At 38.1% G+C, this 14236-nt stretch overlaps 1 protein-coding gene across 1 annotated transcript; it reads left to right on the top strand.

Annotated features, from left to right (window-relative positions):
- Positions 1 to 285: 285 nt before the first annotated feature.
- On the top strand, positions 286 to 807 carry LOC132710394 (short coiled-coil protein-like). Its single transcript, XM_060686437.2, has 2 exons — positions 286 to 505; positions 710 to 807. The coding sequence occupies exons 1-2, from the start codon at positions 307 to 309 to the stop codon at positions 778 to 780; spliced, it is 270 nt and encodes an 89-aa protein (XP_060542420.2). The 5' UTR covers positions 286 to 306; the 3' UTR covers positions 781 to 807.
- The last annotated feature ends 13429 nt before the right edge of the window (positions 808 to 14236 follow it).

The following is a 14236-nucleotide window of genomic DNA, read 5'->3' as shown; positions in this document are numbered from 1 at the left end:
TACACACTCACATTTGTGAACCGGTAGTGAAGGTAAGTGAATACCACCCCTGATTTTTATATTAAAAAATAAAAAATAAAAGACCAACTATTCTTGAGTGCTGTTGACCTTTATTTAACCTGAACCATAAGCTTATTCTTAGTTGAGAATGTTCTTGCGCATAGGCTTTTAGCAATAAATCAGCTTGAAGGCGTGTGCGCTACTGGTTGGTTGAGGAAAAGATCACACAGGCATAGTGGCTGCTTTTGAACTCAGCTGGGGTCAGAGTGCCAGGGTATCTGGCACATATCTCACAAGAAGTTGAGGATGGAAAGGATCTATTTAACAATGATGAATGCGGATATGGATGCTGTTGAGACTGAAAATCAAGTAGAATTAGAAGAAAAATCACGACTGATCAATCAGGTTTTGGAAGTGCAGCATACACTTGAAGATCTGTCTGCAAGAGTAGACACCGTTAAAGAAGAAAATTTGAAATTGAAATCAGAAAATCAGATTCTTGGACAATATTAGTCTTTTTTAGTTTTTTAGCTTTTTAAATTGTCAATGGGTTTTAATTTGAATTGTTTTAAATTTGGGCCAAAGTTATGTAATTCTTTTAATAATTTTAAATTTTGTATTGGTATGCGTTTTAGTTCTGGCTGTGCACCACCCTGAGTCCACTAGGAGAAGGGCGGTATACAAATTGAATAAAATAAATAAATAAATAAATATATAGAAAACCTCATGTCTGCCTCTAGTGTTTTTCAGACTCCTGACACAAAAAGCAAAAGAAAGTAAGGCGCTGCTCGCCAAGCAATACCATTGTACTGCTACTGCTTTTGTTTGATTTTAAATTACATAAGGCTACACAATACTCTAGTTAGTATCATCATTGAAGTTATGAAAATTTAATGTTAGTTCTAGACATTTTAATTTTTTTTTAATGAATTGGACAGTACAAGTCTGTAATGTCAGCTTTCAACAACATAGGATAGAGAAAATATATTTATTACTACCACAGTCTTTATACAAGTGCTTTTGAAAATCAGTTCTGCTTTTATGGTTAGTATCATACATGGCCAAGTACTGTAATTATCATGGTTTTTATAGTATTACCATTTGCTAGCAACATAATACAGTGTTGTGCAGAGTGGTATGAAAATACTTATTTGGAATGAATTATTTGCATGACTTCTGTTAGTTTTCAAAAAAGTTGTACATTCTCCATCTCTTCTGCATCCTCCGGGAAAATCTATGCTAATTCTTCCAGATGAAGACATTGTCACTGCGTTCTTTTTATTTACCAGCTGCGCTCTCATTTCTGGACTATCAGACTTTCCGTAGCTTGCCAAGAATCCTTATCAGAAAGCTAAACTGCGCATGTCATCCACCCACATTCCTTCACACCACTTTCCTTTCTTCTCCTGCCAAGAAAAGGTCCGGCTGAGAAATAGCCGGCACAAACTTTTGCAAAAATGTAACAATTAATTTTTTTTAGATAGTTAGATGTTTTATTTTCTTTATAACAAATAAATGAGTTTTCTTAGAAGATATATCTTCGGGTTTTGTTTTCTTAAAGTATGCTGGCAAGGAAAAGTCTCGATCCACTCCTCTTAATCAAGGTGCGATTATCCCAAAGCAGAATGGGATTAATCAGCGCCCTGACAGACATAACTTAGCTTGTTGAGTGGTGGAAGTTAATTCTTTTAAATGAGAGTGTATAATGTATTGCTTGCAAAATTGTAAAGAGGAAAAAGAGCACTCTATAGCTTGATATACCACTCTGGAATTAATAAATTATAATTTTAAAAATGTCAAAAAAGAAAAAGAAAAGAAGAAGCAATAAATCAGCTTAATTGAACCTTCACATGTGGACCTTGTCTTTTGCTTCTGACACATATTCAACCATGCAAGGTATACTTAAGATCCAAAATATACTCCTTAGTTCTCTTTAATTCTCCTAGTTAAATGATGTTGTATGATGTTAGGTAGCTGTGATTATCCCACAATCTTGATTTTCTGGTGTTTTTCTTTTGATTTCCCATTTAATGTTCCAAAATTGGTCATGTTGCTATGTTTGTATGCCACCCAGAGTCATGCTACATGAGATGGGTGGCCACATCCATTGGCAAACAAATTAATTAGATAGTTAATTAATCACCCTAAGTTGCTTTCACAGTGTGCATTACTATAAATGTCCATGACTTTATTTAGCTCTATTGCTACATTATGAGAGTCGAGAAGTAATAAGCGATGATAAAAGATAAAGTTCTGGATCTCTGCATTCTCCTATATCCTGTTGAGAGTGGTCTCTTGCTGATTTTATAGCTGTATTCACAGAAAACAAATAGAACTTCCCACAAGGAGGAATGAAACCCACTGAGTTTTTATGAGCGAAGCTCCCTTTGTGAAATTATACAATCTTTTAGCAGGTAGGAAGACTAAATGAGGAAGGACAACCTCATAGTTCACAGGAACTGAAGTCACATCCATGTTTCCCTGGTTAGAAGGTTGATAGCTGAATATCAAATGAGAAAAGCAATATTTGTTTGTTTGGTACTTCAACACTTTTTTTCCCCTTAATGTTTTCAAAACAAGAGAGGTTTCTACTTATCCAATTCTTTTTTTTTTTTTTTTTGCAACAGGAAAGGACACTTATGTCCAAAGAGTTTGGAAAGGGTAAAGGGTAAAGGTTCCCCTTGCACATATGTGTTAGTTGTTCCCGACTCTAGGGGGCAGTGCTCATCTCCATTTCAAAGCCAAGCAGACAGTGCTGTCCGAAGACGTCTCCGTGGTCATGTGGCTGGCATGACTAATTGCCAAAGGTGCACAGAACACTGTTACCTTCCTATCAAAGGTGGTCCCTATTTTTCTAGTTGCATTTTTACATGCTTTTGAACTGCTAGGTTGGCAGAAGCTGGGTCAAGTAACAGGAGCTCACCCCATTATGTGGCACTAGGGATTTGAACCGCTGAACTGCCGACCTTTCGTTTTGAAAGAGTGGGACTTTAAAAGCACCAATGCACTAGAATTCATATGAAACTCACTTTTTATGACCCAGTAATCCCTTAATTTGGGGTAGAGTCTGGGCGACTGGATGGAACTAGCATTTACTGGCCAGATGCCCTTCCTGACACCACAGTGGGGTTCACAGCCATTTTTTTTTGTGCCCTAGGAGAGAAAAATCTACTGCTATTTAGAATTGAACTCTCAACCTTCCTAGTGAGAGGCGAGCATCTTCACCACTAGACCACAAGGACTCACATCGACACAACATACCCAGATGCAGTTCCCCATCCCCTTGCTTAATAATCACTCATAGGCATAACCATACATATAACGTTTGCATCATAACAAGGTGATAAGATGTAAGAAATATAACATTGCTCCCGAGCAGACCTTCTGTTGTGACTCTGACCCCCGAGCCCATCTTATTGGAGGGAGAAGACTCCGAAGGTGAAGGAGAGGAATTGGCCAGGCCTCCCTCTCCAGAACCCTCCTCTCTGGCAATGCCTCAGGTGTCTCCCGAGGGAGAAGAGATTGGCCAGGAGCCAGGTATCTCCAAACAGTTGCAGTCGGACAGTGACGGAGATAAGTCTTGGCTGGATCCACGCCAGCATCAGAGAGACAAGCGCACGCAGCAGAAAAGTAGGCATGCCAGAGATTAAGCTGAGTCACTGGACCACACCCCACAGGGGATAAAAGGGGGTGTGGTGGCCATTCAGGCTCTGTGACGGACAAAACTAAACAACTAGCGAGTCACATGGTATCTCTGAAACTACGTTATCTGTTTCTTTACATTTCCAACAGGCCGGATTTACATTCGGATACATTTTTGCTAACCTTGCGGGTGCCAAAAAAAACACAGGGAACTTTTTACCATGCTTGGTGGCTTTGCCCAGAAATTAAGGGATATTGGAACAAAATAAAAACATGGATATTAGAAATAACAGATTACAAAATTGAATTAAAACCCGAAGTCTTTTTACTAGGCATGATTAATAAGAATATTAGAAATGATATAAAATATTTAATACTCCACATTATAATGGCGGCTAGATTAGCGTTAGCACAACTTTGGAAAATAGATCACTTGCCAACTGACCAGGAATTAATACAAAAAATTTATATATGCGCAGAGATGGACAAACTAACTCTAGAGTTACAGGATAAGGAAGACTCAAAATACTTCAAAATATGGAATAGCTGGTACCAGTGGATAAATCAGAGGAGGGGGAATGGTTAAAGATGAAATTCAGAAGAAATCAATATAATAAACAACTGCACTGTCAGAGAGATAGAAAAGGAAATAAGCCACTGTGCGTATGTATATATGTATATATAATAATGGAAAGTAGTCAATAGATGAAGTTGAGTACTGTATATGTACTGTATATGTATATGTAATTTGTGTTTTTGATTAAGAGAAATTTGTTTATTTTTCTTATATTTGTTTTAAATGTTTTTTAAATACGAATAAAGTTTGTTTTTAAAATTAAAAAAAAAAAAGAAACTACGTTATCTGCCTGCCTTGGATTTAATACGGACTGGTCTTGACAATTCTTTGACTTTGTGTATTTGTTTTGGTTTATCTGACGGAGGAGGAACACCTCCCTCTGTGAGTAAAGTTCTTGGCAAGCAGCTACTGGGTTGCTGCCAATCCTGTTATCGAAGGAATTTATTGTCTGCAAGTTTTATTTAACCCCTGGCTGACTGTTTGTGTGCGTGTGTGAGACGGGGACAGAACACCTTCTTTTAACTCAGAATAATTTTGCCATTACAAGATAAACAATCTGCTCCTGTCCATAAGGAAAGCCTCTCCTTCCCCGTTTCCTGCTTTCCTTTTTCCCAGATGGTCTTTGATGGGTCCATGTAGTCTTGTCCATCTGGCAACACATGTAATGATTACCTTCAATGGGCTCTGCCTTTTCATACCAAGGCACATCCGGATTCTGCATGCAAAACTTACTCTGATTCAAAGGGAACGAATGGCTCTAGCTTAGCTGCTAAACTGACAGCTGAATTAAACGCTGCTTCATTTGGTCATATTAGTTATATTGTTCTACAGGCAATAACCATTTGTTACTCTCTAGAGCATACATTCAAGTTTTCACTGTGAAACAGCCTTTCATGGTTTTTTGGAAAGTTAAGTGAGAAACTATTTTCGCCTCCTCTTCTTTCTCCTCTTTTCATCTCTCTTCTGCTGCCTCCTCCTCTTTTTTTTTTTTTTTCCTCTAAAGTTGAAGGCTATCTTTAGAATACATTAAGAATTCACTTAGGAACTAACAAAGCCAAAACCTGAATTACAGCTGAGCCTCTAGAATTACATTTTAGTGAAGTATTTTTCAGTGTAATCAATGTTAATCGGTACTTATAATAAAGAAAGCAGAGTTAAAATGATATCTGTCTGTCTATTATCTATCTGTCTGTCTGTCTATTTTCTATCATCTAACTATATCTATCTATCATCTATCTATCTATCTATCTATCTATCTATCTATCTATCTATCTATCTATCTATCTATCTATCTATCTATCTATCATCTATCATCTATCTATCTGTCATCTACCTACCTACCTATCTCTATCTATTTATCTATCTTCCTATCTATCATCTATCTATCTATCTATCTATCTATCTATCTATCTATCTATCTATCTATCTATCTATCTATCTATCTATCTATCCATCTATCTATCTCTATCATCTATCTATCTGTCATCTACCTACCTACCTATCTCTATCTATTTATCTATCTATCTTCCTATCTATCATCTATCTATCTATCTATCTATCTATCTATCTATCTATCTATCTATCTATCTATCCATCCATCTATCCATCCATCCATCCATCCATCCATCAGTCCATCCATCCATCCATCCATCCATCTATCGATCATCTATCTATCTATCTATCTATCTATCTATCTATCTATCTATCTATCTATCTATCTATCATCTACCTACCTACCTATCATCTATCATCTATCATCTGTCTGTCTGTCTGTCTATTATCTATCTATCTATCTATCTATCTATCTATCTATCTATCTATCTATCTATCTATCATCTACCTATCTACCATCTACCATCTATCTATCTATCTGTCTGTCTGTCTATCTATCTATCTATCTATCTATCTATCTATCTATCTATCTATCTATTATCTATCTATCTATCTGACTGTCTGACTGTCTGACTGTCTGACTGTCTGTCTATCATCTATCATCTATCTGTCTGTCTGTCTATCTATCATCTATCTATCATCTGTCTATCATTTATCTATCATCTATCTGTCTGTCTATCTGTCTGTCTAGCTATCATCTATCTAACTATCATCTATCTATCTACCTACCTACCTACCATCTCAATGTGTGTATATGTATCTCCATCTCTAGTTGGAGAATATTCCTTCAGTAAAGATAACTGTAAATCCTTTGGTCATAAAAATCCTGCTGTAAAGAAGTTAACGAGGCCTGCCCAACTTATGTGCCTTCAAGTTGAACATAGTTCACCATCCGTGTATGATAACTTGAGAGGTCCTGACATCTTTGTTATCTTAGCAGTTGATTTGATGCCAGACCATCAGATATCCTGCAAAAGAAGGGCCTTTTGAGGAGAAAAATTCAATATAATTTATAAACCTCAATCTTAGATTTAGCAGACCTTCTATTGCTAAATAGAACAATTTATTGCTGAATAGAACAATTTAACAGACCTTCTTCTATTGCTAAATAGAACAACCCACCCCAAGGAATTCTACCAAGCTTTTTAAAAATAATCTCTTTCAAAATATTTTGCATGTACAAAAATCTCTCTCTCGACTTTCATTTTCATTTATTTAAATTCACTAATAGTTGTACTATACCTGGCCTCTTATTTAAAGATCTCCCTCCCTCCCTCTCTCTCTCTCTCTCTCTCTCTCTCTCTCTCTCTCTCTCTCTCTCTCTCTCTCTCTCTCTCTCTCTCTCTCTCTCCTATCTATCTCTTTAAATGAGATATATGCTTGAGCATCTGAAATCAGATTCAGTTCAAAGAGCAACAGAATGATCTGACTGGAATACCATATAAGACTTTGCAAATTATACATTGCTTCTGCTCTAGTAATATGCTATTTTCCATGCAGTATTGCTAATTTCTAGCAATACAAAGGGAGGAAATGAGGAAACTGACTCTTTCTTATAACTAACAATGCATCTGTACTGAACACAGAAACACACGCTGTATATCTCTATATTCTTAAATTTGGGGGCACTCCCAAAAATGCTTCCTATCTGCTTCTTCATAGGATTGGGTTGTACTGTAATTACTTGACTCAGCCCAGCAGTAAGACGTTCCCAAATTTAAAAAAACCGAAGAAGTCTCATTTCTGTTCTTGAGATTCATCTGCCATGCTAAGAATAATCCGATGATAGGCAGAATCTCTGTGGGGTTTTTTTTTTAGAACAAACTAAAGAATAGAACACTGACTTCAAGAAATCAGTGATAAATCATGAGGATGGAAAATGTGCTTTTGTGGATGACAGTGTATATTTTTCCATCCTGTTAATATTATGCATTCATGGAATTGTTCAGAGGGGATGGAGAGAGAGACAGGGATGGAAGGAAGGGAGGGAAAGAAGAAGAGAGGGAAGGAAGGAAGGAAGGAAGGAAGGAAGGAAGGAAGGAAGGAAGGAAGGAGGGAGGGAGGGAGGGAGGGAGGGAGGGAGGGAGATAGGGAAGGAAGGAAGGAGGGAGGGAAGAAAGGAGGGAAGGAGGGAAGGAGGGAAGGAAGGAAGGAAGGAAGGGGGGAGGGAGGGAAGGAAGGAAGGAAGGAAGGAAGGAGGGAGGGAGGGAGGGAAGGAAGGAGGGAGGGAAGGAAGGAGGGAGGGAGGGAGGGAGGGAAGGAAGGAAGGCCAAAATAAAATTGGTAAAACATTGGTTTTTTTCCCCTAATGAAGGAAGATCCTTAGGTAAGAGCTAGTTCAAAGAACATGTCTCTACCCCCCCCCACCTCTCTAGAAGCTACCCCTCTCCTAGAAGTATGAAACATTTTGAGAAATATTTAAAAAAGGCAGGATAAAATATTTCCCCTAAAAAAGAAATAAAAATCTTAAGAGAAACAGAAACTCAAAGCCTCAGATCCCAGCCCCTCCCAAATGAAACTGAGCTGGGGCAGCTTTAGAAATACAGATTTGGTAACCCACTACTCCCTGCAGCAAGGTAGGATTAACCCACTACCATCTAGCAGCAGAGCTCACCACATGGCACAATCTCCTAAGGACATTGCATCACCCTCCAAACTTCAACCAAACTTAGCTCAGACAACCTACAGAGCCAGCTATGACCCCCTACAACAGCCAATAGAACACATGTTCTTGCACAGGAACAGGAAGCTCAAGTGCAAAGCCCAAGAGAAGGTATAAAAGCCACCCATTCTCAACTCCATGTGGTCAGCTACCCAGAACCCATGTGGTTCTGCTTCATCATTAAACCATCTTTCCAATCAGCCTTCACGTTTTCAGTGTCTTCCACCCAGCTTGGAACTGAACCAGATGGATATTTCTTCCAACACTCTGAAGAATGCTAGATGAGTCCTAACTTTTAACTATTCAATCTTCACCTTGCAGAAAGTAAAAACTCTGAGTAGACCTTCCCGATATGAAAAGCCCAATCAGGACAGTACTTAAGTTTCACCAAGGCCAGATGTCATGTTATCTTCGGAGTGTACAATCATAATTAGTATGCAAAAAAGAAGAAGAAGAAGAAGAAGAAGAAGAAGAAGAAGAAGAAGAAGAAGAAGAAGAAGAAGAAGAAGAAGAAGAAGAAGAAGAAGAAGAAGAAGAAGAAGAAGAAGAAGATGCTGAGATAGATTTATCTCAGTAAAGCACATCATGAAGGATGTTGCAAATAACAAGCAAAAGATTTATATTTCGAAATTGATTTGCCCCGATTAGTTTAAAGCACCACCAAAGGCTAACATCCCAAATACCAAGGCATCCTCTATTCCTTTTTTATCATGGTCCCAAAAGGGGAGGGGGAAATAGGAAATTTCATAGAACTCATTCAGGTTATCTTCAGGATTATTGCATTAAGCAGTTGTTTGGGTAGGTTATGCATAATATATGCCACTATGCATTTTCCATTCAGAGTATTTGTTTAAAACCATAGATCATTACTAAGACTTTCAAGGTTGCTTTCATAGGCATTTCTATAAAAGTGCAATAAAAATGTAAATAAACCTGCTTGTTCAGCAACACATTTCAATTAAAAAATACAGCATCATAAAAGTCCACCTCCAGACTTCTAAAATAGATAGTAATGGTGGCAAAGGACAGAAGTTGATTGCCCATTCTTTTCCCATTCTGCAGGAACTACTTTTTATAACCGGTGTTTTCATCTTGATTTCAAGGGACATAAATCTTTACATGATCAGGAGACAGTAATAAAATGCCTACTCCTCAACCTCCACCCTCAATTATTCTATCAAAGATATTAATTTTCGGCTTTGATTTTTTTATAGACCTAAATCCGCACAGGCATCATTCTTCTTGTCCTTGTTTATATACAGTTGAATATTCAATCAGTTAAGAATTTTTTTAAAAAAAATGCAGACCAAAAAGTTATGGAAGTTATGGATGTTGCTTGACTATGAGGAACCATGAAGGAGAATATCAGGCTAAGAAGCCTTTGAGAACAAGGACATTGAGAAGAAGATGATGATGTTATCCATTCAGTCATGTCCAACTCTTAGTGATTCTATGGGCCAGATATCTCCACATCTTCCGATCTTGACTTCTTCATTGAGTTGTTTTGTGTCCTCTCAATTCCTCAATTCCTGGCAAATAGGTAGTGACAGATTTTATTTTCCTGGGCTCCAAGATGGGGACCGCACATGGGGACTACATCCAAGAAATTAAAAGACACTTGCTCCTGGGGAGGAAAGCTATGGCAAATCTAGACAGCATACTAAAAAGCAGAGACATCACCCTGCCAACAAAAGTGTGTATAGTCAAGGCTATGGTTTTCCAGTTGCAATGTATGGCTGTGAAAGCTGGACCACAAGACCTTTGAACTCTGGTGCTGGAGAAGACTCCTGCGAGTCCCTTGGACTGCAAGGTGATCAAACCGGTCAGTCCTAGAGGAGAACAACCCTGACTGCTCATTAGAAGGTCAGATCCAGTAGATGAAAATCAAATACTTTGATTTGATTCCACCTAATGAGAAGGAAGGACTCACTGGAGAAGAGCCTAATGCTGGGAACGATTGAGGGCAAAAGAAGAAGAGGATGACAGAGAACGAGGTGGCTGGATGGAGTCACTGAAGCAGTCGGCGTGAGCTTAAATGGACTCCAGAGGATGGTAGAGGATAGGAAGCCCTGGAGTAATGTTGTCCATGGAGTCGCGATGGGTCGGACACGACTTCGCAACTAACAACAACGAAGTTGGCTGGTGTCAGATTTGATAGCATCCAGCTACCATGTTATTTGGCAGCCTTGTTTCCTTTTACCGGTTACTCTTCCAAACATAATTGCTTTCTCCATGGAATCCCCCCTCATGACATGGCCAAAGTAAGGGAGACACAGTTTCATAATTTTGCCTTCTAGTGGCACATCTAATGTCATGTGCTCCAGTATTGCTTGTTAGTCAACTTTGCTGTCCAAAGAATATGCAGGAGACTTCTCCAGAACCACAGCTCAAATGAGTTGAATTTCTTCCAGTCTTGCTTTTCTAAGGTCCAACTTTCACAACCCAAGGTAGCTATGGAGAACACAATAGAGCAAACTAACATACATTTGCTTGCCAATGATGATGTCTTTGCTTTTCCATATTTGGTTCACGTTCATCATTGCTGAATGACTCAGTGCAATCTAATGTTTTATTTCTGTGCTGTATTCATCCTTTGAGCTATCTGCGATCCTAATTCAGAAAATAATGCTCTACAACAGATATTGATAGTCACATAGATTGTGGTGAAAGTAGAAATGATTAAGATGCTGGTTGAAGAGATATAAATATATATGTTTGATAAAATAACTGAAAATTAGAAATGAGATTTAAGGATTTATCATGTATGGTAGAGAATAATTTGGTTTATTATTTTTATAAGAAATGAATGATTGTAACATTGTATAATTAATTGATTTGTATTAAGATGTTGGATATTGAAACAGTTGATAAGGGAAAATGTTAGTGATTATATTAAGGGAATATAAGGAAATACTCGGAATTATACTATATGAGATTTTAAAGGGGGTTAACATAGAGATGAAGGGAAAATTGAATTTGGTTAAGATTAGAGGCTAGGACAAAGGGTAATATTGGCTTTTTAAAAAATAGAGCGAACAAACACTATGGCAAAAGGAGAATATATAAACTGTAAATTTAATTGAAATGACTAAAAATAGTCTAAATTTGTGACAGGCCAATACTCTGTTCAGAAAAAATACATTGTATGTTTGTTTGTCTGTTTGTGTTAAAAAATAAAAAAATAATAATAAAAACTTCTTTTTTTAAAAAAAAGATATTGATAGTCACATAGATAGGTATGATCTTCAAATATGAGGGCCAAAGGTTCTAATCATTAGGGGTTTAATGATTAACACCAACTTTACTTTGAAGGCAGTTGACAATCAATATAAATCTTTCAAGATAGGCAATATATGGTCCATGAACGTTGGGTTCATTAATTGCCTACACATTGCTTGTGTATCTCCCAGTACTTTTTTTATTGGTAAATCCACATGCCATAAGGACTGAAGATGGTGATGTCAGAACTGATACAGCCATTATGTAGCCATTATGTTGATGTAGTGAAATTTCTACTGTTATTAACATGGGGTTGTTTTCTGGAGAGTTAATATGGATTGTCAAGTTGGACCCAGAGATGGACACATTGCAGGATGATAAGTTGCTGAATTTTGGGGGGTTTGTTTTAATGTAACGGGAAGCCATTTCTTTAAAAATAGTCTTTATTCTTTGCATTTTTTCTTTTTATCTTTTTCTTAGCTTATATATATATATATATATATATATATATATATATATATATATATATATATATATATATATATATACAAAAAAAAAAAAAAAACCTTCATTTCTCAAGTTCTCCCTCTTCCTGAAGAATGAAAACAAGGGCTGATGCCCAACAAATATTATTTTAGATGATAATATTATATGATGCAATCTTGCATTCTTTTCCTCATCGGTTGCTGTGAGTAACTTTCAGACTGGCCCCATAGACCTTGTCATGCAACAACACTGAGGTTTTTTGTTTTTTTTTTTTTTTTTTCTGAAACCAGTGAAAAATCAAAGCTCCTTTGAGGTTACCTAATGTTCAATTTGTCCGCCACACTGAAATAAAGTTATTAAATAAATGAACAGTCTAAAGCCATGATGGCGAACCTATGGCATGCGTGCCACAAGGAGCCATATCTGTGGGCACACGAGTATTGCCCTAGCTCAGCTCCAGCACTCATGCGCGCACCGGCCAGCTGATTTTGGGGCCTTCCGGAAGTCAGAAACAGTCTGTTTCCAGCCTCCGGAGGGCCTCCAGAGAGAAAAGGCCGTTTTTGGCCTCCCCAGGTTCCTAGAAAGCCTCTTGAGCCTGGGGAGGGCGAAAAACAGGCCTACTGGGCCCACCATGCCATCATGTGCCAAAAGCAGGGGGAGTCATGTGTGCATGCATGGTGGGGCAGGACGCATTAAATTATGGGTGTGAGCACACACGCACACAACCCCTCCCCCGCTCTCCCCCCCCGCTTTTGGCATGCGATGCAAAAAGGTTAGCCATCACTGATCTATAGACTGGTGATAATCTCATGCCCACATCTTTCTAAATGCCTCACATTCTAACATAATATAAACAGCATTGCAGCCATGGGAAAGGAATTCATAGCAGAGGAGAACAACCATCTCTCCATAATATGAGCCACGGTGGCACAGTGGTTAGAGTGCAGTATTGCAGGCCACTTCTGCTGATTGATGGCTGCCTGCAATTTGGCAGTTCAAATCTCACCAGGCTCAAGGTTGACTCAGCCTTCCATCCTTCCAAGGTGGGTAAAATGAGGAGCCGGATTGTTTGGGGCAATACACTGACTCTGTCAGCTTAGGGAGGACTGTAAAGCCCTGTGAAGCATATATAAGTCTAAGTGCTATTGCTATTGCTACATAGTACATTGCTAAATGTTTATGGAGATTATCAGTCATCTAGGTCATGTTTGTCCCAAAGGCACTTTTTCAAGAGGCAAATGGACTTTCCGAAGAATCTTCTTGGATGAGAAGTGAAACGTCTTCAAAGAAAAACCAGAAAGTCCAATTGCCTCTTGAAAAAGCACCTGTCTCCATATAGGTTGTCTGGAAAGACATGATAGGAGAAGCAGGTAGAATTAAGCCAATGACAGAGAAGGCAGCCCTGAAGACTACAGAAATGTCCAGGTACTTGGAACGCATACAAAAAGCTGTGGTATATTGAGAAATGTATCGGAGAAAAACGTTTGGAGAAAATGTATCGGAGAAAAGCCTGAAGTTTGTCTAATGGGATTTAATCCGCATATATTAGCCTGGGAATTTGTTTGTTTGTTTGTTTCTAAATTGAGGATAACTGAAGATGACTGAGACACAAGACAGAGTCTTGAATATATTTCTCATTGTATTTCCCTGTATCAGGATTAAAACGGAATATTTTTGCTTTGAGCTTCTCTAACAGTTTAAGCTCTCGAGTCTCTTTCTGACTTCTGCTGAGACACCTACTCTTCAGAGTATATCCGGTGGAGCAGATCGTGCTGACAAAGCTAATGTACGCCACATCATTGATTTTAGATGCCACTTCAGAGAAACCTAATTTTAACAAATGATTTCTAGTGTAAAAAAAAAAAGAGTGTGCAAGTTCCACCATCCCGTTGACACATTTCTCTTGATAAATTGATCACAGCCTCACCCAACAAAACATACACGAGCTCAAGAACCGAAACTACAGTATGTCCTCTAGGGATCATTTTGGGAATCACTCCGTAGCAGCATTCATAGTTTTTCCACATACATGGACCCCTTCAATTCCAAAAGATGTTGTTATGCTAGTCCTGAACCATAATTTCTTTCACCCACCATTGCTCAGATCTACCGCTTTTAGAGGACCAAATCCAAGCCTTCTCAAGGTCCTCCAGCTATCTGAAATATCTGTGTAGAATTTGGCCATGGTTATGTTGAACACTTAATTTCCACAGTACAGTCTTATGTCGAAGTATATTACCCATATAGTATGGCTATAT

The sequence above is a fragment of the Pantherophis guttatus genome, chromosome 5, assembly GCF_059756535.1.
Source record: "Pantherophis guttatus breed Tessera chromosome 5, ASM5975653v1, whole genome shotgun sequence".
NCBI lineage: Eukaryota > Metazoa > Chordata > Lepidosauria > Squamata > Colubridae > Pantherophis > Pantherophis guttatus.
The sequence above is the reverse complement of the archived record's forward strand: the minus strand, read 5'-3'. Positions and strand labels throughout refer to the sequence as shown.

Bases quoted from the DNA above. Each gene is read 5' to 3' on its own strand.
- LOC132710394 (XM_060686437.2), top strand. From the start codon at position 307: ATGGAAAGGATCTATTTAACAATGATGAATGCGGATATGGATGCTGTT. The intron at 506-709 runs AATATTAGTCTT...AATAAATAAATA, and splicing joins AGAAAATCAGATTCTTGGAC to AATATATAGAAAACCTCATG.